Below are 23919 nucleotides of genomic sequence, written 5' to 3' on the forward strand. Positions count from 1 at the left end.
TTACACATTTTAGGACATTCTATGTTGGGTCATATTGTTAATTTTGGGGTCATTCATGGTTTGAAAAACCCAAAATTAACAATATGACCCAAAATATACACCCTGAAATGTCCTAAAATATGTTTTAGTCGGTGGGGTCCAAAGCAGCTATGAAAGGAATCTTAATGAGGATCTAATTTCATTTTGAATCCTTTTGTGTCCCTTCTATGGATGCATTTGCCTCCAAAATATTTCTGTTTGTTTTTAGTCAGTAGTATGACATAACTCCTTTTCAAATTCCTGGTGGTATGAAATATTTTGTCCTTGTCTTCTCCAGCGTGCAACTGCCATCCCGCGGGAACCGCCAGCCACGTCACGGAATGTCACCCCAGGACGGGAACTTGCCAGTGTTTGGACCATGTGACCGCCCGCGACTGCAGTCGCTGTGAGGAAGGCTTTTTTAACCTCCGACACGGCATAGGTTGCGAGAGGTGAGTAGACGCGGAAAGGGGATTTTTGGGAACATGACTGATGTCCGACTCGCCCCAGGTGCGAGTGTCACCCCGTCGGGTCCACGTCCACCGCCTGCCACCCGATCTCGGGAGAGTGCTCATGTCGAGGGGGCGTGGAGGGGCGTTTGTGTGATGCCTGTCGAATGGGATTCTTTGGCTTCTCATCACGAGGATGCAGAGGTACATGTTTTAGGATCAAATTCAAATGAAGAGTATAGATTTATATTAAATTTCCTGCTTTTTCCCCTTTTAAATCAATAAATGTCATTTTTAAATCATTTTTTCAGTTTTTAGTTCAAAAATTACTTTGTAAAATCTAAAAAAATGATTTAAAAAAAGCTAAAATAAATATTGTTTTAGATCTATAAAAAAACTGAATATTCAGAGCTTTTAACCCAGTTCTTTTAATATATTTATTTAAAAGATATCTAAATATTATATCTAAAATGGTCCAGTGCACGTGAAATGAAGTTGATGTTAAAGTGGCTTTAGGCATAAAAATTAAAGCCTTTTTCCTCTTTTTCCCCCCAACCAGCCTGTGATTGCGACCCCATGGGCGCTGTTTCCATGCAGTGCCACGCCGACGGCACGTGTCCGTGTCGGGCCGGCTTCACTGGCGCCAAGTGTGACAAATGCCAGGCCAACTATTTCCACGACAGAGGCTCACATCAGTGCCAGGAGTGTCCCGCCTGTTACGGCTTGGTGCAGCATGAGGTGCGCTTTTTTTTAACAGTCTAAAAAGAATATTTAGAAGCTGGAATGAACACTCCAAAATTTCCTCTCACAAAAACATTTGAGGAAGATGGAGTTCAAACCAGATCTCTAAATAAAGTAAATAGGTACAGTTGTAGATTAAAAAATAAACTTTAATGCGATAAAATATACAACTTTAAAATAAAAACTGCATGATTAGGAGTAAAATCCATTAAAAAATCAACAGTTAATAGGCTTAGTAATGAAATTGTGTTCTAATTAGTCTTTCTTTTTCAGATGAAATTATCAGATTAACCTTAATATTTTTGCACTTTTTGCTAGTATGTTATATAGTATAGATTTTCTATTCTCCTGTCCCGCCATGTTAATATTCTGTCATATTATCAACATGTAATAGCTAGTGTAGCATTATAAAACTAGCCATAATCAACAATACTGCTTGTAATAGTTAAGCCATTGTTTTTTAATTGGTTGACATTTTAGAGCACCTCCAGTGGACAAATGTCCTCCACTTTTCTTCCCTAGTCCTCACCTTATATTTGGTGAAATCCATGTCCCTTTTTGTTAGATATGTCGCACTCTTTGATTCCATGCTTATCTGGCCGTTGTTATTCATTTATTCATTGCTTCTGTCGTAATACCACATTTCTCGCCATGGGATGAAACGGAACAGATTCATACCATGCTTCTTCCTCCTTTTTTCTTGTTGTCCTGATTTTTTTTAGCTTCCTCTTGACACTGAATGATAAATTGCGATTTTTTTTTCTTTAAAGGCAGTGCAACAGGGCGGGTAAATCTTCTGTTCAGGATTTGATCCTACACTGGAAAATTCCTTCAAGCCACTTCATCCTGCTATCTAGTATCTGTCTCATTTATTCATAGTAGAAAAATAGCCAAAGAGGAAAAAATCTGGGTTTTTACAAACAGTGTGGTGGACTCTTGTAGTTGTACTTCATTATTCATTGTTGGTGTCCAAAATCTACATTTCCTAACATGTGTTTAAAGGCAGAGAAGCTGAGGACACACTTACAGGACACTGAAAAGCTCCTGGCTCGCTTCAATTGCCAAGGACGATTAGGGACGCGCCGTCCCCCACCGGTAGACCCCAAAGACGGGACTCCCCAGAACCAGCAGGACAGAGAAGGACTTCCCAATGCACTAGAAGAATTTCTAGCCATCCAAGGTACCACCTCTAGTGATTTGAATATTTCACCAAAAACCAATGACACTCTCATAAGGGTGCCGTCTTACTGACTCATACTGGATTTGCAACTCTGCTTCCAGAGACTCGGGAGGCCTTTATACAACAATTTGCTTCACTGGAGACATCCAGGGGGGGTCTTGAGGTCCAGCTGCAGCATCTAGAAACTACTTTGAACTGTAGTATTGGCGCTAAAGAAGAAGAAAAGAAGGCAAAGAGTGTGTGTAGGAGTTTGTCGGCGATGGCGGCAGTTGTCGTTGGGTCAAGAGGGAAATTGGAGCAGGCCACAAAAGACCTGGATGCATTGGTAGGCTTTCATTTACATTTTTTTAGCAGTATGCTAGGAAAACCTACTTAATGGCATCTAAAACAAGAGTAGACTGTTAGCACAGTAGTCAGCACGTACGACTGCTACAGTAATATTATAGATTCAAAACCCAGTTAGGTCAGAATCAAAAAGGGTTAGAACTGTCATGTCACTAGCATAACAATTGAAATGTAGTTCTTTTTGCAAAAGGTCATCTTTAATCTAACAGTAAACCTTTCACTCTTACTTTTTTTGTAACAATGGCAACCACAAAGGACAATATTTTAGCATTCTATTTTGGAGAAAATCTAAGACTTTATAGTGCGCCTTATAGCCGTGAAATACGGTAGTCTGTATTTATCCATTGGTGTTTGAACTCTGCTTCCGAAATAGGAGTACCTGGAAAAAGCTATCTATACTGATCCTCAAAATTCTACCAATGCAAATGTTTTCAGTCCCCATCCAAGCTCTTTGATAGGCAAAGGTAGCAGTGATAAGAAAGGAAGGAAAAAAATGTGCAGGCAGGGAAAGAAGGGCATGCTTTCTATTTCCACATTTCCACATTTCCACATTTTCTCAAATTTGCATCATCCCAAATGAAATGGAAATCGAACTCGAGGGAAAATGGCCACCCAACCCACTTTGAAACATTCAAGTTATTCCAAGTTCACAAGGTGAGTCTCACCACCTGGCAGGCCAACATTTTGTGCAGCCAGATTTAGTATTTACCAATTTTAATTTAGCCTCAAAGCTTTTTTTTTATTTTTTGACAGGCATATCTTTCAAGTCTATACCCATTTTTTTTATTATTGGCTGATGCTCTGTTCCAAAGAAAGTTTTTATCATTACTTTTGATCCAAGCCAGGCAGCAAAGTGTGCTTTTACAAGGGAGTGAATGCTAATTTCTTGAAGAAATTGAAAATTCAGGCCCTAAAATGAGTTGACCTTTGTAAGGTGGTATTTGGCAGCCATGTTCATCAGCGTCAAGAATATGTGCTCAAAAGGGCAAAGGAATTGGACATTTTTCCGAGTTATTTTTTTGGCCATTTTAGTGGATGTTTAGAGATTTTGTCTCCCAATTTTGAACAAGATAGAGTGGACACATTTTAGTTTTATCTTTGTGTGTAGAAAGTAAAGAGTGATGACTTGCCACAAAGTACAAATCGCTAATATCTCAGCAGTCATCCGCATGGAAAAGAAATGTTTCAAAATTCAGCACCTGAAGAGAATTCAATTCATTCCCTGCCACTCACAATAAACAATATCATATCTATATTTTAACTGGCATACTTGACATTTTAGTGTCAATGACTGCAATAGGCGTCCAATTCATTTGGATTGGGAAGGTTTTTTATACCAAAATTGGACAAAAATTACCATATGTTGTTCTCATTGCTACAATGTATTGTTAGTAAGGGAAAAAATAGCCATTATCAGTAATGTAATTAACCATAAAATGGTTGATAATGTATTGGAGTACACTAAAATATACATAAAGTAGAAGTAAAAACAATTTTGGTGAAAACATGTATTTTATTTTTTCTAGATAATACCTTTTGGGGTTGAGTCAGGACCAAACCAGTGGAATATGATGGTAAATGAGTCTCAAATTCTTGTTAAAAGGTGAGTAAATGAAGCTCCATAATGTATTGTGTGTTTTGGGGGGGAAATCTTGTCTGTTTGCAATCCTCATAAGCCACAAACTAAAGTTATTGGTGCATTCATTCTCAGGAGATTGGATTATTGCAATGGTAGATTCACAGCTCTCTCCCAAAAATCAGTCTGGACTTTATTACACTGGTCGTAAAATTGTCAAACTGGTTTCTTGTGATTCAAAGGATCGTCTACAAAGTTTCAGTGTTGCTCTTCAAAATTCAATGAGAAATTCCAAGTTATGACCTTTCTTTTTTATTCATTTTATAGGTTTTCATTTCGATTTCAATTGTTTTGGTTGATTTTTATGCAATTGGAGCACTTTGTATTGCCTAGTATTCACTTGTCCTATACTACTGGTGTCAAAGTGGCAGTTCGGGGGCCAAATCTGTCAAAATCAATATTTTTGTGCCCCAAAAAAGTAAATTACGAATGCTAACTTTCTGATTTATAATCAAAATCAAATGAAGATTATGGATGTGTATTATAGTTCCTTATTTTCCCTTTTTAAATCAACAATTGCAATTGTTGAACCCATTTTCTTTCTTTTTGGGGATGATACCCTTGTACTATACAAATACCCATAGCATTTTATACAAATACATCAACTTTATAGGCACGAAGACGCCGCAGATCAAATCAAAATGGTGGCCGGACAGGCCCTCAACGCTTCCAAGCGCAACTTGGCCTCACTGACAGAATTCCTGCAGGACAACTCCACCGATGAGTACGTCGTGGACTTGACGCAACGGTAAGCCAATTCACAGTATGCAAACAATGTCTACTTGAGTGCCCAGAGGGGGAAAAACTTGCCAAATTTGGACCAGGATGACCCAGATGCAGGAACAGAAGCAAAACCTGATCTCATTGGTGAACCAAAGCCACCCTGATTCCAAAGCCCAAATGAAGAACCACGCCATGTTGCACTCCAGCCTCGTCAACATCACGTCACAGCTCAATAGCACGGACGCCATTGATGAGCTGGCTGAGGTCAGTCCATCAAAGTTGGGTAGAATTTTTTAGTGTAGTGTTCTTAAAGTGTGTTTGTCTATTTTTTTTAGCGTGGAAGCTCCCTCTTAAAAAAGAGCCAAGAACTGGATGGAAGCATCCAATTCAAAGACGACCTGATTGGGAACATCACAAACCACACTCGCGCCCTCGTAGATGTCGTCAGCAATAAGGAGGAAGTTCTCAACACCATCGCAGAGGTGATTATGGGATGGTGTGGTGTAGTTTGAGTTGCTGTCTGGACTAACTTGTATGTATGCCTTTTTTGGTCTTTTTCCTCCAGCTGCAAGCCCGTTCTCGATGGACTAAACTGGTCTCCTTGGCGTCTGTAGTCGCGGGAAAAGCGGCAGAGTCTGAAGAAATCAGCCTGTACCGCGATTTACAAAGTGAGACAGTATACTGTACCTAATTCATGATCACAGATTGGGATATGGTGCAAAATTCATATTTTGTGTAGATCTTACAGGTTGTACTGCATTTTGTGGAATAATAATAGTCTCCAAATGATCATACATTATTATATTATGCACCCATGGTAGCTAATTTGGTTATTTTTGTGCATAGCTTGTATTTTACAGTCACAATTTAGTTGTCTATAGTATTAGTGTCCACTAAATTCCTATTTTACGATCACCATTTACTTAATTGTGACCACAACTTAGTATTTATAGCTATACTTGAAGTATTTTGTGTTCCATGGCCATGTATTTATATACATTGCATCTACTGAATATGTTATTTTCCATTCAGACATGGCGCACGAGTGGCCCAGTCTGCAGGCCCAGACGTCGGCTTCTTTAAAGAAAACAAAGCCTTTGGAAGGCAAAGTTCTGGCTGGCGTCAACAATTTGACGTCGGAAATCCAAGAAATCTTGCAGCCCGCCATTGAAAACTCCCGTCTTGCCACCAACGCCTCATTGGACGCGGAAAAGACCGCCAATGCAGTAGCCGAGGTACATTAAATGACAGTATTTACGTCTATGTTTGGAAATTAAGGGTGAATTTGTTATGCTAGGAATCTAAAAAGGTGCTGACCCAGGCTAAGCACACCAAGACGGCTTGTGTCCAACTCAGCGCTCATGTGGAATCTGCCTTGCAAGGTCTGGCCAAGCAGACGGCGTTGGTCCAGGACGCAAAGTCTCAAGCCATAGCCGCCATTGCTGAGGTTTAGTAGGATCGTATATGGCTCGTGGGTTGGAGCGCATGTATCGATCAGTGCTTCTCTACTCTAGCCGGCCCCACCTCTAGCGGACGTGAGGAAGGACGTGGAAGCGGCTAAGCAGCAGTTGGAGGTCTACTCGCTCACGTTGACTCAGCTCATCGACAAAATTGGTAATGTGGACTCTTGAAATAAAAAAAAATATGTTTTGTCAAAAGTAGATCTTTTAATAGGTATACAATCATGCTTCAAGGCCATTTTGGCTTTAAAAAAAATTAACAAACATTTGTGAAATGAAAAACTAATAGGTTTTGTCAAAAATAGATCTTTTAATACGTATACAATCATGCTTCAGGGCCATTTTGGCTTTAAAAAAAAAACTAACATATTTTTTGCTATTTTCTCTCGCAAAATTGCATATGCAGGACTTAACCTCAAAATTTGCCACATTTTAGGGTTACATATTGTTTAATTATCTTCTTCCAAATAACAATAGATAGTCAGAAAAGATTCCTAACTATATGACTATTATGATCCCAGTTCTATACCCAACTTTGAGACTCAAAATGCCCCCCCCCCCCCCCCCTGCAGACGCCAACGTACCCCTGGAGCGTTTCAAGGAGGTCTTAAACGAGACGGCGCGTCGCCTGAGCATGCTGCGCGGTAGCGTGGAGAGCCCCCTCCTGGCCTCCAAGATCGGAAGTCTGCGCTCGGCGGCCGAGGGCCAGCGGCGCCGTCTGGCGCTCCTGGACCGTGACATACTGGACATCTCTCGGGAGAGGGACAGTCTCAGGGACATCGCCCGACACTTGCCGTCCTCGTGCTCGGAAGCGGGCGGCAAGAAGCGCAGCTAAGCAATTCATTCATTGGCGTCCAATTCATTTTAACTGGGAAGGCTGATGGCAAACAAATGGACGCCTGTGACTGCACACTTGTGCAAAAAAACTCATTTTGACTCCGCCCATTTGAGAAATTTTGGATGTTTATCACCCTCACTAGCACTGAAACATTTACTACCACATTTCCAGGTACAGAGATACTAACACACCTGAGTCTTCAAGCTCCTCCCTAGGCCACACCCCTTAAAAAGCATGCATTCATCACATCAATACAAAGGTATGTACTGTAATTCTTTTATGTTTTTGTACATTAGAGCCCAGTTTTTCTTTATTAAAAACCTAAAAAAATAGCTTTTGCTGCAAAGTTTTTGTTTTTTTTCTAGAGAAGAAATTGGGTCCAGTATAGAATGAATAAATATGACTCAATAAAAATAGCAAAAATAAATAAATATACAATACAGCCATAAGTGGGTAGATTTTATTTAAATGAAAAATTGAAGTTAGTTGTTTTTCTTTGTATACAATACCTACAATTACAATACATATTAAAAAAGCTATTTTTATGGAAAAGTTTAAGCACCCCTCCTGTATATGAACTAGTAAAATATTTTTTAATAGTGTAACAAGTGTTCTAGGCAATATACAACTATTGAAACTTAACTTAGAAGAAAAATAATGGTTATGTAAGTGTAAAAATTAACAGTGTTCTTGCTGTCACTGTCACTTTTTTTCCCAAAACGTGCACCAGGTAAAACAAGTTGGCGACATGTTCCCCGCTGGCATGTTCTTCTAGCTAAGTAGGAGCAATATTTTCAAATAGGAGACGTTTTCATGACATTATTTTTTTTTCAAACAGAGCAAGACTGCTGTTTTTCTTGTAGATTTCAGGTTGCTTTGCATACCAAAAAAAAATGTCAAATGCCTAGGACAAAAAGAGGTGAAGGAAAAAACCTTTTGAAGTATCTGTATTATGATTTTTAAGGAAAGCTGGTGTCATCTTAGCACAACAAAGCACCTTTTTTGTTTGTTTATAGAGCAAAACATGCCACTTTAAGATTAGCCTCTAACATGTAAGACTTTATTCCTCACTTTTAAAATAATGTGTAGTACATTATTTGATTTTTATGCTTTATTCTTTTAATAATTCCAACTCGTCACAAAAATCCATGGCCGGATTTTTCTAATTCAGTTTTTAGTACTTCTCTAACACTTAAGAAAGTTAAGAAATGACTTAAATGATGGCCTATAAATATGTTAGGATGTGATGTATGGGCAATAAATGTAGCTGTGTGGTGACTAAGCGTCCCCCCATCTTGCCTCCTTGACGATTTTCCATTAAACGTCCAAAATGCAATTAATAGTGACGCTAAAAAAAGAAAAAAGGAAAAGAAAATTCATACATAGCAGCAGCCCATTAAACATCAGGGCCCGCTGACTCAGAGCTGTAACGGATGCGGTTAAATCATGGCGGGCGTTTGTCTGCAACGGACCCCTCAATCAATTGATGAATACTACTAGAACGCTAATGATTGCTAGCCTAGCTCAGCCCTTTTAGGAGAATTAGAACAAGAAAAAAGTAGAAATGTAGACTGCCTCTGGAACAAATTGTACTTTAACATCAAATCAGATGTAAATTATTTAATATAAAAAAGTTTTTAGAATTAAATCGCTGTTTCTGTGAATTGTTATGCCAGTACTTTGTTCAGTGTAAATTACAATTAGTAGCAAATTTTTAACAAGAAATTCCATCTAAACATGAAACAAAGAAAAACTATTTTATTTGTGTATTAAAAAAACTTTATTTTGAATTGGGATAACACTGTTATACACCAATTAAATGGTTAGCATTGCATGATTAGCATTTTCTTTAGCAGTAGAACAAGAAGTCTTTCATTTGCATATACGCGACTAATTACTATACTGCCTCCCAGTGGCGAGAAAGTGCAAAATCGTCGAAGAACAATTAGCTTTTCGTTACAGTTTGTAGCACTTTATTTTAGTGAGCATGTTGCAAATTAATTTAAAAGCTTATAAGTCAAATTTTTGTGCACTGCTGTCATAAAAACACCTTAAATCAGGTTACTGGGACCTTTGTCACCCCTTTTAATAAGATTTCCTTCCATTTTTTTTCCACTGTCGCCCTAAATTTCCCTTTTCGCAGCAACTTTTTCCATCAAATGCAAGATTGAATTAAGCAGATCAATATTGATAACGCTGCTTCTTTATTATCCCTGTCGGAGTGCCTCCGCTGTTGTTTTGCACTTTGTCACATCATCTAATTAAAACGTATCGAGTCAATTAGTCGAGACAATTAGTCGGCTCGTCTGTTTTGTTCAAGGCAAGTCGACGTACGTCAAACCTTTTTTTTATGGTCGTTTAATTTAATTTGCTTAAATGGAAGGAAAGAGGAGGCTTCTCATTAATCAGCAGGTCCACTTTTGAACTCTTCGAATTCGGTTTGTATATTTGCAGGAAGAAATTGATTTTTTTCATTGAATTTGATTTTTTTTTTTTGAGAATCCAGAAAGTGACTTTATATAAAATTTGGTGCTCATTAGTGCTGTAAAAAAATCTATCATTAGAAAATGTAGAAAAATGTTTAATTTTGTGCCATTTTGGTTTCAAACTGCATTTAAAAAGCAGTTATTTATGCCATTTGGGGTCCTTGAAAGACAAACTTATGGAAGATATTTTATCCAATTGCTCCACAATGTATTTTATTTATTTTTATATGCTGATGTTTCAGTTTTCTGTAAAGTTATGGGGAGATGCTTGATTTTTGAATATGGGAACCCCTCATCTAGCAAAACTTCATCATGACTCAATGCTACCTTCATGTGGGCATGAATAGAGAAGACACCACAGCTATGTACTTTATTTTAAAATAATTCAATTTTAAGTCCTCCACTCTTATCAATCTAACTACGTGCAAGATGCTGATTTATCTTTTTTTTCTGCAGTATTATCTTTAGAAGTAAAAATGGACCCAGAACGAAATAATATTGATTATTTTAATTTGTATTACGCACCCAGCCGCATTTTACTGAATTTCTCAAGTTTCTTTTAAATCCAATTTTGGCCCTTTTTACAAATAGCTGACTTATTGTCATATTTCAGTGACCTTTCAAAATGGATTGAACACCTTAATGCCTATGACTGACCACCAAATGAATGAACTAAAGGGTATCCGGGATCATTCTTTGTGGAACGCCATTTAGTTCTAACTGTCTTTTTGTAAGGCTGTCAAAATGGCTGTGCTACTTTGCTGGCCTCAATTGGCTGACAGTGTTTTAGTTGGAGCAATCGTATTTTCTGCTCACGACTGCGTTTCATCGGTTTCTTTCTCCAGTCTCATTGTTCCCTGCAGCTATTCATCCGTCCTCTCTTTCCACAGATTGAGGTCCACCTCGGCAGCCCCCCAAGGATGCAATTACCCCTTAACCCCTGACCTAGTTCACCTACAGTCTCATTGCTTCAGAATTATCATCCACAGTAGCATGTGAGCCAGGAACTCATTTGCACAGGCCGCATTAGACGCTCATTTGCCGTCTGACATGCAAAACTCCAAAAGCCAAAAACCTCCAAACTTTCTCAAAGTAGGTGGCATAGAAAAAACTCCCACAATGGCCTGGTTTCATGAGAGAACTTTGCAACCACAGCCAAAATGTTTGAAATTCAAAACAAAAAGAATATTATAGGTTACAGACCTTTTTCCCTATCAGTTGTCAATGTGAATTGTGCAAAATTGCTATTATTTTATCACTGAAATAATTAAATATGTGCTCTAAAGCACCTTTTTACTTTTGATAGTGCGCCACCATGCGGTAAGGAAACATTAATAGTCTATTTTTGAATATGTAATAATGATAAACATTTAAAATTAAAATGTAGATGAATGAATAGACACAATTAAACAGTATAATGGCTAAAACATTGGTTAAAAACACAAAGTATAAATAATAAGGCAAAACTATGAAATTGTTTTATATCAATTGAAAAATAAAACTGCAGTGCATCATTTTTACTAAGAATTTAATTGGATCAACCTATTTATTCACAGTTTGTGAATGGACCTGAGGCCAACTAGCTGTCCCTCCCTCCACCACAAGACGTCGCCCTTTTAAGCAAGACCGTTATTTTTAACGGAAACATGGTGCTTTGAAGCATCAAAGGTAAAAGTAAAATTCTTCTTTGAACTAGGGGGAAATCACCATCTTATTTCAAGGCAAAATCACAACGTTGTCACGTAAAGGGGACGCCTTGGAGGACGCTGACATTTATTGTGAAAAACTGTTACCGGATGCGTATCCTCTCACAGGGTCGATCATCACAGCGGTCGCCAAATTTGCCACAATCCGAGTGAGGTTGGAGCATCTCCCGCACGTTTGCGGTAGCCTACTCGGCTGTAGAAATATTTCATAACCTGGATTAAAACACGCACAAAAGCCGCCGTGATGCCTGCAAGTAAAAACCTACAAGGTTAGACAATGTCTTTAATTTTATTTTTTTATCCGGCTTTGTCTCTAGGTGGCTAACTTCCAATCCCGCAATTACAATGGGTCGTTTAAGCTAGGTCACGTCCATATTTGACATGTTTTTCCCCTGATTTCTTCTTTTTATTTTAGGGGGAAAGGCCTTCGGGCATTTAAAGGATCAACAAAAAGTAAAACTGGAAGAAATAAATCAGGTAAGTGTTGTTGTTTTTTTGTCATTGCTTTATCCGATTGACCGTAAATGCGTCGTATTTGGAAGCATCGGGACGTCAAGTCATAATGTCTGTCTTCATTGTTTTGTAGTTTGAAATTCCTAGCCTTACACCTGCTCTTTTTGAATCGGGGTAACAGGTGTGTAGGCGCTCTCAATGGGGTTCTTTGTCTGCCGTTATTTCTTCCCACGGATCTTTTGCATAGTTCATCTTCATATTTTGATTCCCACTCATCTAGTCACCCATTTTCAGAGTAAATAAATGCAGTTCGTGATGCCTTCAGGACATTCCTTTGCATCAATGAATCCTTTTTGCTACATATCACGTGCTCCTAAGGGCAAGGGGGGGTCCCCCAAGTGAGGGTTGTCCAAAAAATCGGTTATTCATTGAGCTGGGGGGCTGTGGAGGTCTTTTTTTAACTCATTGAATGACATTGACAGGGATAGAAGTTGAATCCGTTTGGCCCAATGAGTCACCAGTTAGAGCTACTGGCCCTTTAAGACGCATTGGATTGGCAGTAAAATAGTTAAGATTTCAAAAGAATAGTAAAGATTATTTTATTCATGTAAAAGTAGTAAATGTGGTGATTGGGAATAATTTTAAATATGTCAAAGGAGGAGGTTGAAACATTTGAAGCCTGTCGGGCTTCATTGGAAACGGGAAAGACTTATGGAGGTCAGGCCCGATTGTGGTTCCACATGGCGGAATGCTTCATTATCATTTCATTAGTGCAGATCGCTCCTGGCATTTTTTGTCTTCATGCCCCGGTGAGGTGTCCCACTTTCATAAATTCACTCAGTCGCGACAAATCAACCAGGACACGGGCCCGTTGTGAGTCATCCTGGTTTTGAACCTGTTTTTTTTTTACAGCTGGAATTGACTTAATCCTTCTGTTTTTCTGCCCATATTCAGGAATTCCTGGAGGACCAAAAGTATAGGGACGAAGATGACCTCGCAATGAAGCTGGAGGGTTTTAAAAGTAAGAATTTTTTTGTATGTGACTGATAAAATGGTAAATATTTTTTTAAGGACAAGGTGTTTGAGTTTGGGTGATAGCACTGGAATGTAGTGGAATGCAGTAGTATTTCTCTTTAGGCATCTGTATTTTTTTCACATTTCTCCATGCTGCGTTTATGTCCGCAAGGCCAACAGTGGAATGCGGCAGGGTTTATTTTTTTATTATTATTATGTTTTTATCAATGTTATCTCAGGAACCTTGCTCCCTTCCGCCGGCAGGAACAAAAAGTGGTGTTAGAATGGCCTCATTGTGACATAAAAACTGAATTCAAACTCATAAAACAAGGGTGAATGTATCTTGTCGTTGGAATTTTAGCATGACGCAAAGCTGCTTAAGGGAGCCCAATCACTCCCTCCAGATGTTCGTGTAGTTTTGTGGCATAAAAACATGATTGATATCCAGGATTTGACCAAAGCAGTATTTATGAGTACTTTGAAAAAAACATTAACAAAGGAGAAATGTACACCAGTGGGTTATGTTAGGGTTGACGACCTTTGACCTTAATGATGCAAACTGTTGCAGACCCATGTCAATGCTAGCTAAAAAAAAATGCTAACGTTCAATATAGCTTTTTAATGTAGTCTCACTGTTATTAAAAAATAAAATAAGATTAAACAGGATTCTAGCCAAACTTTCCATTTGTTATAAACTTGTTTCAATTCACAGCACAAGGATGAAAATACATTTTTGTATTTTATTATTGTATTATAGCGATAATTGTCCTATCACAAGCTTTATATTACATCATGTACAAAAGAATGGAGACATCTTTGTATTTTGTGTAAAAAAAAAACGATATGACCGCTTTTGCAATTGTTACTCTGTCATAATGTTGTGAAGGCCTAAATTCCAATTGCCCCTGAAGGCACCATGTGAGTGTCTGGGTAAAAGGGGCAGCAGACTTGGGTCGGCTGGTTTAATATGGCTGCAGATGATCAACAGGCTGTGTCCCACTCTGCAATATATAGAATACTCACTCCCCCACAAGTTTGGGAACAGGCTGATCATTGTCCCATCGGTCTCCCCGCGGGTTCGCACAGTTAACACAGTTCCGTCTCTCAGACTCCCAACACATGGGCACACACAGCTGCCATTGTGCCACACAGAGTGTAATCTGACGAGAGGAGAGAAAACGGTGGTGTTTAAAGGGGTGAAAGGCACAGGCTTTTCAAAACACATGTATAAACACTCATAAGAAATAAATGTGTTATGCAAATCTTGTGGTGATCAGAAAATATGAGTTATGGAATTATCATTCATAAGGTTTGAAGTAAATTTGGACTTGTTTGTTTTGTTTTTATTTTAAGTCTTCTATGTTGTGCTTTTTTTCCGCAGATAAATATGCTGAATTTGATCTGAATGACCAAGGCGAGATTGGTGAGTGAGAAAATGGAACAAAATGTCAGAATTATTTGATTTATTGGCAACAATACAATATCAAAGACATCTTTTTGACTTTGATGCATAGCTAAAATGTAAAGTCCTGAGTTATATAAGTAATGGATTTTTTATGTGAGCTGTGATTTGTCAACTATTAAAATAGTATATAATATAGCTGTAATAAATGCCACAATTTTAAATATTTTCTTTTTTATCTTGGTTTCAGATCTAATGGGCCTCAAGAGGATGATGGAGAAACTCGGTGTTCCCAAAACCCACTTGGAACTGAAGAAAATGATCATGGAGGTGACGGGCGGGAGCAGCAGTAACACCATCGACTACAGGGACTTTGTCAAGATGATGTTGGGCAAACGTTCGGCAGTACTCAAACTGTGAGTTTCAACCACGCCCCGTCGGCCAATTGCGTCATCCGTCCGCCGGGATGAGCGCCGATGCCACTGGCTCGCTAATCTCCATGGCAACAAAACCGGGTCGTCGTTATTCTTAGCCGTGGGATTGCGCGATTAGGTAGATGATTATGGATGAGTCAGCGAAGGCCGCCAATAGCAAAGTGACAGGCCTGAAAATTTGGTCGTTTCATGACTAGGCGGAAACTTTTTTTGGGGGTGATGAGATGGCGTCTTGGCCACTTTTTTCAATCTGGTTATCGTGGATGATCCTTTTTAAAGCAGTCCGCCTCAGGGGCACGTCAGCTCTGCGGGACTAAGCCGCTGCACTGTTTAGTTGGCTAATCTCCTTATCCTTGAATGCAGGAAGTGTAAAAAAAAATAATACACGGTTACTCCTTTGCCCTTCAACAAAAAACATCACATTTTGACTTTTGCAGGGCTTCACATTTAAAACACAAATGCCTGAAATGGAATTATAAATGTTAAATATGCAGATGCCAAATTAGTTTACAAAATCTTTCAACAAAAAGCTCCTACTCCAATACAAGATTTTGTACCAAAAAAATCCAACATATTAACAAGGGCTGGCTCTATAGGTGACTGTGTAGTTCCCTTGAAAAATAGTGCTAAATTAGCCAAAGCACCTTCCCTCTTCATACCTGGAACTCAATACCAATTAACATATGTCTCTGAACCTCTTGGCTAATGTTCATTAACATGAATATTAATATGTGCTGTCCCTTTTATACTTTAACCACTGACACTAGTCAAAGTCCTTTAATACAAAGTTCCTGGAAAACCAACTAAACTTTTTTTCCTCCTTCTATAGAGTCTTACTCTTCGAAGACAAAGCCAATGGCCCAGCGGCGGCCTGCAAGTCGGACGGACCGCCCCCCAAGCGAGACATTTCCAGCTTGCCTTAAGCCCCTTAGCCCCGCCCTCTTTCCTGCCTTCCCAGGCTGCTTTCCAATTTTGCTACCCCGGTGGACCACTGGACTGAGGAAGGTATTTTTGTGATGTATGGTACGTGAAAGGTGTCCATTTTGTTTTGTTTTTTTGCGTTAGGTGGAGCTCGTCGCTAAAAAAAAAAAAGTTTGACTGTGAATATTACTTTTTTAGGTAATAAGTAGCATTTGTAGTATCCATGTCATTTTCCTATATTTTTAATTAGTTGGTTGTTGCGCATTAAGGGAAGATGCTTTTATTTTTCGACGAGCACAAGAAGAATTCTTCAGCCCATTTTTAGGGAAAAATTGGTCGATGTTTTGAGAGATTACGGGCCCCGCGGGCCCTCCCCTTTTGGAAAACTGATCTGGAATCAGTAACTAGTGTGTCAAGTTCACAATCTGGACTTTGGCTATGGGGTTTGAGGTCAAGTACACGGGTAGATAGGACCGTGATTTACGGGCACAAATTTAACGCGCAACAACAGCAGTACAATCATGTTTTCTTTCCAAGTGCCTCAGTCCGGGAACAAGAGGGAGTACGTGCTTAATACGTGGTCCACGCAGTAAATAACAATTCCATACATCCATTTTGCTTTGTTGTAAACCATTCATTTTAGCATTGGAAATGCATTTTTTCTCTCTAAGCCACTCCTCCTTTTTTGACACTTTAAATGTCATTAATAACTTCTTAAAGAGGTATCGTCCGCCCTACTCACAATTTGTTTGGATATTGAACATAGGCATCAGGATGGAACCTTTTACAGGTCAACTTGATTTGATTTTGAACTGTTTAATATTTCATATTGCTGCCATAACCATTTCTTAGGACATCATGTTGGAAGCCATGTAATGGTGATTTGCTGTCAATCAAAATTTGTGCCATTTTCATCTTATCAAACTGTGACATTTCAAAGTTAGCAGATTTTCAAATTAAGTTGTTCTGCAGTTTTGGTTCTTGTTGAACTTTGACCCCAGATGCCAATATCGGACGTTTTGTGAGTATTTTATTGATTATGGGCCAGGTTTTAAGTTGCATATTAATCACTTAACAGTTATACACTTTTTCAATTTGTCTCCCATTCCTTTGGGTGGGTTTAAATTTTGATTTCCCATTTTACAAGCATAAAGATCTTGCAGGTTTGACTCAGTTTCACTTGAATTGTTCTCTGTGTGCTGTGATTTGTGCCTCTTTTGCGGCAGTTTATCCTCTCTTTTACCTCCACTAGCACTGTTTTTATCTGTGAACATTTCCTAAGGCCCATTTCACCCGTTTTTGTTTGAGCTGTTGTTTTGTTTGTGGCGTGCTAGCTGTTTTAGCATTGTTCATTAAGATAATGCACATTGTTCTTTGTGTTTTGCAGACACCAAAGGAATTAAAAATTTCTTCCGATGTGGTCTTACTGTGGGATGTCATATACAATAACAACTGTTTTTTTTTATTCATTTCTGTTAAGATTGCACAGTTTTAGCATTATGCCGCCATGCACACTGTTAATAATAAATTAATGCATTTTGTTTTTTACTTTAAAATTGTTTTACACAGAGGCAAGCCTGGTTTGTTTAGGTTGGGAGGAAGTAAAACGTTGAGTGTAAACAGAGATAAGGAGGTACACAAGGGTGTTTCCCTGAACTCTGTAGTTGACTTGCCAACGAATATTGATACCGTTATGGTTAGTACGTGGAGACATTTAGTTTAATGTTTTTGTGTTGGACATGTATTAAATAATTAGAAAGAACCAAGGTTAGTATAAAAGTAATCAGTGGGGCTGAAATTTCCCATGTGAACCTGAAGGCACCTTTGCTACGTCATTTACGTTCGACCGGAGACGTCAAAGTAAGCGCGGCGTTGGCTCCTCCCACTACGTGCGGCGCGGAGACTCTTGTGTGGAAGCTCAGCGTCGGAACTCGGTCCATCTGCGTCCGCCGTTTACTGCCTGGCTAAGCGAGGCCACTGCGGGAACATGGCGACGGACAAGACCAAACACGAGGGCAGAGTCAAAATAGGACATTACATCCTCGGCGACACCCTCGGGGTGGGCACGTTCGGGAAGGTTAAAGGTAAGAAGATCCGCGACGGGAACCCCCACACCGACTTCAACTGAAAGATGGTGGCCGGCGAATCTTTTTAGCATTGCGGCTAGTTCGACAAGCTAACTTGTCAGCCCGAGGAAGGCGTCGCACTTGTTGTCTTTCCCTTTTGCCCGTTTGCACAACTCGTTTGCGGCGAACACAACGACGTCAAACACCTCTAGTTTGCAATAGATCTTTTTTATGGGACAGAATAGCTGGTGGTTTAGTCGGAAAGAGCCACAAGTCACTTGTAAAAGGGAGCCACCGGGAAGTAAAGCTCGGAAAAAAATGAATTGACAATAAAGATAGGTAATGTTATGAAATCATGTCGACCGTTTGCCAAATCAACGTGTCGGATGTTGGGTGTCAATTTAGCAGATTGTGACACAGGCTAATGATAGGGTGGGGGTTTCACTGCTAAGTTTGGGAATGTGGGTGTGCATGTGTGTGTGTGTGGGGGGCGGGGGGGCGTGACCTGGCTTTCATTTCGCAATTTAACCTTAAAATGCCATTAAAGCTAACCAAGCAGAAAAGCCATTCAATCGAGCTTTTAGCACCAGTGACTTAGAGCTCGTATCTGTTCGAGTTAGCGTCAAAGCAAAAAATGAGAAATAATCCCATATTTTACAGCCAAATTATACTGTCTGAGTCATTGATTTAATAAACACAGCATAAGTTATGTCAAATCACAAATACCCTGTTGACATGATACAATGCCACTTCTTTCCACAATTAAATTTGCTGATGTCATAAAGTAGTTAATTTCAAGGGCAGGTTAGCTTATGATAACTTTGTCCCTTTTCAACCCAAAGCAATAAAAAGTACTACCGTTAGCAACAGCTCATGCTATTTTTTGTGTCTTTTTTCACAGTGGGCCAACACGAGCTGACCAAGCACCAAGTGGCCGTGAAGATCCTGAACCGGCAGAAGATCCGCAGTTTGGATGTGGTGGGCAAGATTCGTCGGGAGATCCAGAACCTTAAACTTTTCAGGCACCCTCACATAATTAAACTGTAAGTCCCCCTGCAATGTATTGCCAATCCAAAATAACATTTTCCTCGAGATACATAAGAGGCAATACAGTAGCTGGCACCAAACAAAAGGCAGCGCCTTAAAAATGGCTTCCGCTTTGTTGACATACTTGTGTTGGCTTGGTTGGCATCTGGAATGCACACAAAGGAAGTTGACATTCCTCTGCATGCATGACATGAAGCTGCTATGCTAGCAATGTGCCACCTGGGAGTTTAGGCCGGAAATGCTAACGCTTCTAGCCTGAAAATATTATATAAGATTCCCACTGTTAGAAAAATAGTGTTGTATTGAGATGCATGTTTCTAACCAGTCAATCCCCCACAGGTATCAAGTTATCAGCACCCCGACCGATATCTTCATGGTGATGGAGTATGTCTCTGGAGGGGAGCTTTTTGATTACATCTGCAAAAATGGAAAGGTAATTTCTCTTTTGTTGTCAATTATTTTGGGCCAGAAGTGTTCTTGGTCTGGTAATGATGTGTGAGAACTGTGTGTTATCCACTTTGCGCTTGTTGAGGTGGCGCGGTCGGTGTTGTTTTTCTTCTTTTCGCCTGACAATTTGTGTCTTTTTTTCTTCTGGCAGTTGGACGAGAAGGAAAGCAGACGACTGTTCCAGCAGATCATCTCGGCGGTTGATTATTGCCATCGTCACATGGTGGTGCACCGAGACCTCAAGCCGGAAAATGTCCTGCTCGATGCGCATATGAATGCAAAAATAGCTGACTTTGGTAAGCTGAGTTATAAAAAAATATATATCAAAAATACAACCCTCGATGTGGACATGTGTAATTTTGTAGTAATACTGCTAAACTGTGTACAGGTTTATCAAACATGATGTCCGATGGAGAATTTCTGCGAACAAGTTGTGGTTCTCCCAACTATGCTGCTCCTGAGGTTATCTCAGGAAGGTAATGGATGCTTTTTACACATTGGCCGCCATTGACAACAATAGACATCCAATTGGTTTGAAATGGAAGAATTGGCAACACAGCAATACATTTCCCATATATTAAATATTACATTACATAAAAAAATCTAGTGATATTGTATAAACTACTTTTCATGCAGTTTTTATTGATTATTTTCTTTTTGTTGTTCTTGTCGCTAGGTTATACGCCGGTCCCGAGGTAGACATCTGGAGCAGCGGGGTAATCCTTTACGCCCTGTTGTGTGGCACGCTGCCATTCGACGACGACCACGTGCCCACGCTTTTCAAGAAGATCTGCGACGGCATCTTTTTCACGCCGCCATACCTGAACCCATCAGTTACCAGCCTCCTCAAGCACATGCTGCAAGTGGACCCCATGAAGAGGGCCACCATCAAAGAGATCAGGTAAGGACAGCAAATCCCCCCCCGTCAATCCCATGGTGGGCCCCGCTGACAACCAGCGTCCACTCTCTCCCCCCCGCAGAGAGGACGACTGGTTCAAGCAGGACCTCCCCAAGTATTTGTTCCCCGAAGACCCGTCGTACAGCAACAACATGATCGACGACGAGGCCCTGAAGGAGGTGTGCGACAAGTTTGAGTGCACAGAGGAGGAGGTCCTGGCCTGCATTTACAGCCGCAACCACCAGGACCCCCTGGCGGTGGCCTACCACCTCATCATCGACAACCGCCGCATCATGAACGAGGCCAAGGACTTCTACTTGGCGTCCAGCCCGCCCGACAGCTTCCTGGACGACCCGCACTTGACGGTGGCCGCCGTCAAGCCCCACCCCGAGCGTGTGCCCTTCCTAGTGGCGGAAACCCCGCCGCGGCCCCGCCACACGCTGGACGAGCTCAACCCGCAGAAATCCAAGCACCAGGGCGTGCGGAGGGCCAAGTGGCATCTGGGTATCCGCAGCCAGAGCAGGCCCAATGACATCATGACTGAAGTGTGTCGGGCCATGAAGCAGCTGGACTATGAGTGGAAGGTAAAAGCCGTGTCGATGGGAAAGATGCGAGATTATTCCTTGGTGAGCTCATTTTTTATTTTTTTGTTGCTGGGCCTTGCAGGTGGCGAATCCTTATTATTTACGGGTGAGAAGGAAAAACCCGGTGACTGGCATGCAGACCAAGATGAGCCTTCAACTGTACCAGGTGGACAGCCGAACCTACCTCCTCGACTTCCGGAGTATAGACGGTACATTTATCATTTACTCATTCATATTCCTATAGTAAGTCTTTATTTCTTTAAAAAATCACATAGTATGGTAAGGCTTTTTTTCTTTTAAAAAATGACATAGTATAGTAAGGCTTTTTATTTCTTTAAAAAACGACAAAGTATAGTAAGGCCTTTTTTCTCAAAAAAAACGACATTTACAGACGACATGTTGGAAACCAAATCCGGCACGGCGACGCCCCTGCGCTCCGGCTCGGTGGGCAACTACCGCACGGCCATCAAGAGCGACGGAGACTGTGCCGATTCGCCGGCCCCGTCCTCCGCCGCCCTTCCGCTGTCCAAAACGCCGGGCGCCGAGGGCTCGCTGGCCTCGTCGCTGGCCTCCTCCGTCGACTCGACGGGGGTGGCCGAGCTCCTCCCGCCGGTACCGCGACCGGGCAGCCACACCATCGAATTCTTCGAGATGTGCGCCAACCTCATCAAACTGCTCGCGCGATAGCTCGCTCGCTCGCGCCTCCGTCCGCCCGCACGTGCATCGCTACGGCCTTGTTTGCTCTCCGAGTGTCTTTATAGCAATAAGCGTGCCACGCGCTCGCCGCTCAGAGGGAGAGGAGTCCATTTTATAGCCCCGCCCCCATGATACGGTAACTCGGCGGATGCCATCGGCGCCAATAGACTAGCTTGCGCTACTGCGGGAAGAAGCTCGAAAAGGGGGAGACTAAATATCTTTGTCAATCCACTTCAAGTGGGTGGGTTGGAAATCATGCCGACCTTCCCAGTTATCCCGAATGGGTTGAGAGAGGTAGACAATCGTTTAGGTAAAGGACGCCGTCCCTCCCGGTTGGAATGGATTGGCCGTCGATGGCAGGGAAACGAGTTGACACGTGGCGGAGCGATGAATCTGAATTGGTTGGCTGCGTTCTATTGGTGGGTTGAGGGCAACAAGATCAAGTTTGGCTTTCGTACGCGGGAGAAGGAAGAAGCACTTTAGCACAGCTTTTCTTTTCATTCCTGCTGCTCCATTTTTTTTAATTTGTTTTCTCCCAAGTGGCGGAGGGCGGAGTCACTTGGCTGCTAGGAAGTGCAATGACCCCACATGAAAGTTGTCTATATCACCTTTTTTGTCCTTTTTTAAACCACCACTCTCATTTTTTGTAATGTAACAAGCTTCAAATGAGTCCAAACTATGTGTTGATTCACGATATCGTTTGCTAGATGCTTTCGCCCCATTTTTTTTTTGCCGATAAACATAGTTGTTCCAGAAAGATCCATTTTTTGCCAACTTATGTTTAAAAAACGTTTTGCCAAGAGATTCTGTGTGTGCCTGCTTGATCATCAATTGAAAAAAAACGGCTTTCAGCATTTTAACTTGACAATCCTCATATTGAAATGAGTATACTCAGTTTGGAAAGATGGTTCATTTACTGTTGTTGCTGTTTGATAGTCAAAAATACGGAAATATATCATTTTTTTGCCATATTTTTTATCACCTGGAAGTCATTTGGCATTGCTGTGATGATGATTGCCTTTTTTTTTTTGTCTGTTGGGTTTTGTTAAAAAAAAATACTTCACGCAACTTTAAATAGAAAAGCAGTACATATTTCTATACCAGACAAGCTTATGAATGTGTCACCTTTTATCATCTTGCTGTCGGTTTGCCTTAGTTGGCAATGGCCGGGGGACTTAAAGCACTTGACACCAATATTCCCTTTAATTTAAAACAAACTTTTAATATTTTTGGGGAAATTTAGGAGAGAAAAAAAGGCGCTGTGCTTTTGCCTTGTGCTTGTTTTGTTTTTTTTATTTTTTTTAATTACCGGATTAAATTTTTTTAATTCACACAGAGGGAAAAAAATGAAAAATCTATATTGTTTTAAAGCATTTTTTGACAGGCTACTGTGGACCTCTGTTCCTTGATGGTGGTTGGAAAATTCATATGTTGTGTTGTCAGTGGTAGCTGATGTTCACAGCTTTAAATAACTTTGGAAAATATGTTGATTGTTACATTTCATTCCGACTGAACACTTTATGTTGACTTTTTTTTTGTTTTGTTAAGAGTTTATGGAATATAGTCATAATGGTGAGTATGTGTTTAGACTGATTATTAAAAAAAATGAGATTGGGGAGGGTTTATGTTATGCTACTCTTATGTTAGTACTCTGGGTCTTTTTTTTTTTTTGTAGAAAAGATGAATGTGTGAGGAAATGTGATTTTGGAGTGGAGTTTTTTCTGGACTGCTTTGTGTAAAGTGACCCTATCAAGCGCGTATATACGAATGGACAGTGTTTCAATCCTTTGTATACACAACTGCCTAAATAAACCGCTAAATTGCACACAGTCCATTAAAGCCTTTTTTTTTAAGTACGTATACTTTTAGATTTAGAATTCAATCTTTAAATCTAATTTTTGAAATGTTCAAATCATGTTTAATGCTGTGGTAAGTATTGTATTGTAATGTATGTTGTATTGTAAGAATTGTCTATTAACTCTGAATTATTCACACAAAAACCTGCAGGGGTGCTGTATTTTTGGCCTTTGTGTTGGTGCTGGAGGACAAACGGGCAGAAGCATATGGTGACAAGACCTTCGTCTGGCTGGCCCAAATTCCCTGAAAATTAGGACAATACTATTGTGACATTTTCATTGTGATCCATAATTACGTGATATGTAAAGAAAATAGTCAATGAATGCTTTTGGAAATGTAGTCCACCTCAAAATGGCCTAAATCAGTTTGTTGATTCTCTTATATTTTGGCAATTCATTGAGTGATGTCTGGATTAATCCATTTTTCAAGATCTTCCCAACAGACCGCGTTTAAATGATTGAGAGGGCGTCACAATGGTGCCAAGTGATGGAGGTGGTGCCACACAATTGCCACACGAT

General features: G+C 40.3%; 3 protein-coding genes across 3 annotated transcripts in view; all 3 read left to right on the forward strand.

The window, feature by feature from the left end:
- lamc3 (laminin, gamma 3) overlaps positions 1-8668 on the forward strand; it is a 45554-nt gene extending 36886 nt beyond the window's left edge. The window contains exons 15-28 of the mRNA XM_077738123.1: positions 317-470; positions 529-671; positions 1027-1205; positions 2211-2388; positions 2490-2713; positions 4260-4336; positions 4983-5117; positions 5194-5370; positions 5436-5574; positions 5658-5760; positions 6125-6327; positions 6390-6539; positions 6607-6706; positions 7125-8668. Of these exons, the coding sequence (XP_077594249.1) occupies positions 317-470; positions 529-671; positions 1027-1205; positions 2211-2388; positions 2490-2713; positions 4260-4336; positions 4983-5117; positions 5194-5370; positions 5436-5574; positions 5658-5760; positions 6125-6327; positions 6390-6539; positions 6607-6706; positions 7125-7387 (2225 nt within the window). The 3' untranslated portion in view covers positions 7388-8668. The remainder of the gene's footprint in view (positions 1-316; positions 471-528; positions 672-1026; positions 1206-2210; positions 2389-2489; positions 2714-4259; positions 4337-4982; positions 5118-5193; positions 5371-5435; positions 5575-5657; positions 5761-6124; positions 6328-6389; positions 6540-6606; positions 6707-7124) is intronic.
- Positions 8669-11669: 3001 nt separating this feature from the next.
- Positions 11670-17222, forward strand: aif1l (allograft inflammatory factor 1-like). Its single transcript, XM_077738122.1, has 6 exons — positions 11670-11851; positions 11998-12059; positions 12990-13056; positions 14431-14472; positions 14702-14867; positions 15715-17222. Exons 1-6 carry the CDS (start codon positions 11827-11829, stop codon positions 15806-15808), a joined length of 456 nt encoding a protein of 151 aa, XP_077594248.1. The 5' UTR covers positions 11670-11826; the 3' UTR covers positions 15809-17222.
- A 450-nt stretch (positions 17223-17672) lies between these two features.
- prkaa1 (protein kinase, AMP-activated, alpha 1 catalytic subunit) lies at positions 17673-23369 on the forward strand. Its single transcript, XM_077738119.1, has 9 exons — positions 17673-17890; positions 18774-18915; positions 19259-19352; positions 19518-19662; positions 19755-19842; positions 20043-20267; positions 20347-20848; positions 20931-21057; positions 21240-23369. The coding sequence occupies exons 1-9, from the start codon at positions 17794-17796 to the stop codon at positions 21533-21535; spliced, it is 1716 nt and encodes a 571-aa protein (XP_077594245.1). The 5' UTR covers positions 17673-17793; the 3' UTR covers positions 21536-23369.
- The last annotated feature ends 550 nt before the right edge of the window (positions 23370-23919 follow it).

This window comes from Stigmatopora nigra, chromosome 17, assembly GCF_051989575.1.
Source record: "Stigmatopora nigra isolate UIUO_SnigA chromosome 17, RoL_Snig_1.1, whole genome shotgun sequence".
In the NCBI taxonomy this organism is placed as follows: Eukaryota; Metazoa; Chordata; class Actinopteri; order Syngnathiformes; family Syngnathidae; genus Stigmatopora; species Stigmatopora nigra.